General features: G+C 31.2%; 1 protein-coding gene across 1 annotated transcript in view; it reads right to left on the reverse strand.

The window, feature by feature from the left end:
• Positions 1 to 2,611: 2,611 nt before the first annotated feature.
• The window catches only part of LOC107707957 (potassium voltage-gated channel subfamily C member 2-like), a 37,160-nt gene continuing 33,044 nt past the window's right edge, over positions 2,612 to 6,727 (reverse strand). Inside the window, exon 2 of the mRNA XM_016512078.1 lies at positions 2,612 to 2,749. Coding sequence (XP_016367564.1) covers positions 2,612 to 2,749 — 138 coding nt within the window. The remainder of the gene's footprint in view (positions 2,750 to 6,727) is intronic.

Here is a 6,727-nt window from a genome sequence, read left to right on the forward strand (position 1 = left end):
GTGCTGTCACTTTAAGAGAACGCACTGATCCAGTGCACTGATACTGTACGTTCAGCTGACTATGTCTGCTAGGATACTCAACAAGATGGGCATTTTGACAGTTTTTGTGTGAATTTGTCCATTCAAGCACAATACTTCACAGAGAGCTTAATATTTGCGCGCGTTCTGAGACGCGGGTTCACGCTTCGGATGACCGCGCCCCCCTAATATATACCAGCTTTAGCATTTTAACATTAGCAACACTGACCATGAAAACATTTATATTTAGAAAATATTCATATTTTATTTCAGCTTTATTTCAATAAACGGAAACAATTTTGAATTGTTTTAGATTTAGTTAACATTATCAACACTGATCATGAAAACACAGTGATGACTTAAATGTCAGTAATGTATATACTGCATAGTCAGCACTGTATAATTAGACTGATTTCAGGTTCACCTGACCCAGATCAGATGCATTTCTGACTTGGCATAACACATATGTATTTTTGTTCTCAAAAACAGTTGGACAGCTAATTTAAGGCCTAATTTTCCACGAGTTTTTCCCATTGTTCAGACCTCGTCCTCAGATTGTTCACCCTGAAAACCGTCACGTGTAAATGACCAGCATGCACATCCCTGCACACTTTCTCATTCTCACTATTGTCTCTAATGTCAGACTGAAACGCAGCCCATCTCCTCGCAGCCTTATCTCCGTGGCAACAGGCGATCTGCGCTAGATCTGCAGCCTCTCATGCTCAGCTCTCCAAGAAATATCAGCTTCAACCAGGAAATACAAATCCGAAATTCATAACTCCATGCAATAGATATTAGATATAATTCAGTCAAAATGAAATTGGCCATACTCATGTTGTTCAAACCCTTCAATTAAAAAACAATGATGCCATTGATGGCTCATCATTGGCTAATATGTGTCATGTGACTGATTAAGAGCTACACTAGAGTATGATAAGAGTGACGCCCCATTCACACGGGGCGTCAGTGTTAACGCTTGACGGAGGGCGTTTCTGAAGCTTGGTGCTGACGACCGTCATAGTGACAACAGCCAATCACATTAGTCTTCTGGTGTTGCATGAACGCGATTGGCTAGCGTCTGCGCTAGGGTATTTGCATAAGGCGATCTGATTGGCTGACGCCTGCGTTGGCACTTGAAAAGTTGAAAAGCAACGGACCCAACGCGATGCGACGGACCCACAATTCATTTTGCCAACTCTTGACGTCACTCCATTCAAAGTAAACGAGAGGCGTTGACGTGGGGCGTAAGACTAAATCAAAAACGCCTGTCAAAATTAACACGGGGGGTGCTTTCGAATATCAACATCGTTTGGTAAAAATCGCTTAGTGCACCTTTTGAGACTGGTTTTGTTCTTGGCTAATATGTGTCATGTGACTGATGTGACATGCGACGGACCCACAATTCATTTTGCCAACTCTTGACGTCACTCCATTCAAAGTAAACGAGAGGCGTTGACGCTGACGCCCCGTGTGAATGGGGCGTGAATGATTTACATTTCTGTCTGTTTCTCACTCAAAAGCTCTCATATGACTAGTGGAATATAGTGCACAAGCCGTATGGACTTTCATTGCTTTTTTTTGGTCATTTTTAAGCATGCACAAATGTACATTTTCATGCATTTGGCATCTAACATACAGTATTTAAAGTTGAACTACATAAATGCTAAACTACCATCAAATTTAAAGTGATAGTTCATCCAAAAATGAAAACTATGTCCTCATGTCGTTCCAAACCCAAAACACTTTGGATAATCTTTGAAGCACAAATTAAGATATTTTTTAATGAATCCTGAGTGGTTTCAGTCCCTCCATTGAAAGTCCAAGTAACCAAAACATAAAACATCCAAAAAGATAATTTAATTGAAGTCTTGTAAAAAAAAAAAAAACGATTGCTTTATATGATGAACGTTTAATTTAGGTTTTTATTCACATATAAACACACATACCTAGAGCGAATCACATATGGTAAACACAGAAGCTTCTATGCGTCTATGCATGTTTATATGTGAATAAAAGCCTAAATTAAATCCGTTTACAACATTTACAACAAATCTGTTAACAACCTTTTAACAATACTTCCAACATTTCGACTTTATGTTTTTAAATATTATTTATACACTATTAAAACATTCATTGATATTTTGAATTAGGCTTTGTTTTTATATTTTCAGTTTTTATCTTAATATTAGTCATTTTTAGTCAGTTTGTTTTGTACTTTTGTGAATTAATAATAATAATAATAATAATAATATTAATAATAATAATTTCACTTCTTTTTTTACTTTATTTTTATTGCAATTTTTTTTATAGTAATGTTAGTATTTCAACTTAAACTTCTTTTATTTCAGTTAGTAGTTGCCACGACAGTTTTAAATAAATACATAAATATTATTATTATTATTATTAATTTATTTTAAACTGTCTTGCCAACTAATTAAAATTAAATAAGTTTAAGTTGAAATACTAAAATTACTATTATTATAATTATTATTATTTAATGATGAATGATATTTCTTTTGGCTTTAATTTATTTTATTTCAGTTTTATTTATAGTAATTTTAGTATTTCAGCTTATTTTATTTGAGTTGTTACATTATTTGCTGAAGTCCGTGAAGGAGTCGTTGCGGAACGCCTCCGTCTTGTTGATGATCGTGTTGAAGGCCTCGTGCGTCTCCAGGCAGAAGGTCGTGATGGAGACCAGGATGAAGAACAGGGAGGCGAACGCGATGAACTGGGAAGAGAAAGAAACAGAGAGAGAGTTTAGCAACTGTTATTCAGTTATTCAATGTGTATTTGTCCTTGTTTCACTTTTATCTGTGAAAGCTGTGTTGTGTTTTAAAGTACTCAGAAACTGTAGCTAGTTGGGACAGACAGTATGTTTTCATATCAAATATAATCAGAGATGTTGAAATATTTAATTATTTAATAGCATATTTAAATATTGTAAAATTTTATATTTATATATGCATTATGTAGATTTTTTTCTTTTTATATTACAATTAAGACATATTTACATACAAAATATATAATATTTTATATATATTAGATTATAAAATACAAAAAAGCAAAACAATAACCAGATTTTTAAATATTTCATTTAATAATATATTTAAATCTTTATAAAATTCTAATATTTATATATGCACTATGCTATAGGTTTGTTTATATTTATAAAAACAATTCTATTTAATATTTCAATTAATTGAAATCAAACAAATATATTTTATATAATAAAAATATAATCAGTTTTTTATTTTATTTTGATTTAATACAATTTTTACATATTTTAAAATTATAACATTTATATATGCATTATGTAATAGGTTTGTTCATATTTGTATATTAACAATTCTATATTATATGCAATATTTTATTTATTTGAAATCAGACAAATTATATATACAAAATACAAAATGTCATATATTTTGTATTTTAAAATATAGCCAAAAAACAGGGATTTTAAAATATTTAATTATTTAATAAAATTTTTAAATGGTATTTATTAATATGTTTAAATACAATTAGAATATTTTTATAGGTTGGCACATTTTTGTATATAAACAACAATATTATTTATGTAATATGTTAATTATTTGAAATCAGACTAATTATACATACATTTTATATATTTCTTTGATTTCAAATCATTTCAATGTTATAATTTCAATGTGAAAAAGGTCCATAGAATTTATAGAACTGTTTATATAAAAATAAACATTACTGTAGTGAATATAAATTATTTTGTATACTACTGCCACTGAGGGGAATTTGGGACTGAATGAATAGGAGTCTTTTTTGAAGTTACTCATGAGAATGATCCACTCAAACGAATAGATTCATTTTAGGGAATCGATTCATTCGGATGCTTCACATGAGAGAGAGGAAGGACTTTCTGAGAAGGCATATTTATTTACAGCATTAACTCAGATTTACTGCTCAGCTGTGCAACGCAACAAAAATAGCATTGCACTTTTAATAAGTCCCTCCAGCACTGCTATCATGACAATGCCACGCACACCAAAGCTAAACAGTCTTCCAGTATCTTGGCCGGTCATCGGCGTGTAATATTTAATGTCAATAAACGCCGTCAAATGAGTGAGTCAGACCGTACAGCAGCTGCGTTCAGCCCACACAACCACACATTACCTTCACGTCCACAGCATCAACACAGACATAACACACTTCATATTAAACTCAATTATACTAGTTACTGCACTAGAGCCATGAAACCTGTCGTCTGCAACCGCTAGAATATAGCTAGAAAATACAGCCAAAAACATATATTACAGCCAAATAAGATATTTTTATTTATTTAATTATTTAATAACATATATAAAATGTATTTATGTATGCATTATATTATGGATTATTCATTTTTCATATAACAATTATATTATATATGCAATATTTTAATTATTTGAATACATATTTTGTATTATAAAATATAGCCAAAATAAATGTTGCATATTTTATATTCTAAAATATATATAGGCCAAAAATATAATCATAGATTTATAAATATTTAATTTAATAACATATTTAAATATTTAAAATTGTAATAGTTATATATGCATGATGTTACAGGTTTATTTTTTAAATAATTCTAAAATATGTAATATCTTAATTATTTGAACTCACTCTTAATTATTTGATAAATTATACATACAAACATAAAATATATTTAATATATTTGATATTATAAAATATAGCAAAAAAGTTTATTTTCTAAAATATAAAATATAGCCAAAAAATATAATCAGAGATTTATAAATATTTAATGTAATAACACATTTTAACACTTAAAAATTATAATATGTAAAATGTTATAGGTTTGTTTATTTTTTATATAAAGAATTCTATTTAATTATTTAATTATTGAAATCAGACGAGCTATACATACAAAATATAAATATATTTGAAATACCTTGTATAATAGATATAGCCAAAAAATTTTTTTTATATATTTTATATTATAAAATATAGCCCAAAAATAAAATCAGATATATTTTACAAATTATTATATAACATTTAAATATTTTTAAAAATATTATTTTTATATATGCATTATCTTGTAGGTCTCAAACAAAAAAAATCGAATTGATTATATATAAAAAATAATAATTATATATATGTATTAGGGCTGTGCGATATTGAAGAAAAATGGGATATGCGATACCTTGTTAAAAAATGCGATATTCGATATGCGATACGATATTGCTTAAAGTGTGTAAAATCAATTTCAATTATATTTTAAAATATCGATTAAAGGCAAGTGAACAGTGCTTGAAAAAAAAAAAAAATTAATTAAAAAAAGCATAGATAATATAAACAATAGTATTCAGGTACAGAAATTTAATAATTAAGTGTAAAATAACACTGCATAGTGTTCACTGTATGAATTAAATTTAGATTAATCTTTGTTATAGCTGTTTTGTTGTTTGATTAACATTAGTCACATATACAGCAGCACGTATTTATAGGCTGCTGTCCCTTTAAAACCGACTGCACGGATCCAGTATAATGATACACATCCGATTTCTTTCTCAGCTGTTTACATTCATTTAAAACATAACAGACTGTGTTTATAACCGACTGCGTTTACGAGAATAATCGTAGAGACGGGTGCTATTGACATAATTCTGTGTGTATGTGTCTGTTCAAACATGAGGAGATGCGAAAGACGAATCAACTGTGTGTCTCTCTGTGTGTGCGCGTGCTTTGCACGTGTGCGGCAGAACTGAAGAGACGCTGCGCGAGATGACTCAGACAGCAAGACGAGACGGCAAAGAGTTGTTTTCTGCAGCTTATTGCACTTAACTCTTTTTAACGTCAAGCAATTCTCTGCTATATGCGTCGAACTAAAACTTTGACCTTTTGCAACGTTTTGATTTAAGTAGCCTATTATTAAAATGATTCAGATATCGCACGCCCTTGCGATATGCATATTGCGATATTTACATTTGCGATATTTCGATAATTTCGATATATCGTGCAGCCCTAATATGTATATCTACGCATGAAACCAGTGATGTGCAACTGCTACAAAGCGCTAGGATAACGGATCAGTCAGAGCATTGCTGAAGGCAATAGCCAGCGCTGGCGAATGTGAAAAGACGTGATCGCAGGGACGGTCTGTCCCCACAAGAAAGCGTCTCAAAGAAGCCTGTCTCTCGTCTTTGTTTTAGCATCCTAATGAGGCTTTAACTCGTCTGGAGGGCTGTAATCAGCACAAAGCCAGCAGAAAGCATCAGGACAATGCAAACGTGCTCTGAAGGCACTGTAGCAGGCTCTTTGTTTGGTGTGGAGCGCGTGCGGGACGCGTGTAAGCAGTATCTAATGATCTTGTCATGCACCGCAGGCCTCACAAGTCTCCTGTGTGAGATCAGATCCGCTGTAACCTCTCTTGGTGCCCTGTGGCTTCATTAACCAACAAGCAGCCTGAAGCCCAGCCAATGCACTTCATCTGTACACTAACAGCGCTTCATTTGCTCTGATGATAAACTTAGCGAGCTGCTCACCTACAGCAGCCCACGTGACCGATAAATAGGTTTTTGTAATAACATTTAAAACAACTTTACATTATGAGCTAAAAAGTCACAAGCAACCTTCCACGTAGTAAATAAATAATTTATTGTTATATATAATTCAAATTACTATAAAAATTTTATTATTTTAATAAAAAATAATTATTAAAATTATAATTTATTAT

The sequence above is a fragment of the Sinocyclocheilus rhinocerous genome, unplaced genomic scaffold (assembly GCF_001515625.1).
Source record: "Sinocyclocheilus rhinocerous isolate Xijiao unplaced genomic scaffold, SAMN03320098_v1.1 scaffold475, whole genome shotgun sequence".
NCBI lineage: Eukaryota > Metazoa > Chordata > Actinopteri > Cypriniformes > Cyprinidae > Sinocyclocheilus > Sinocyclocheilus rhinocerous.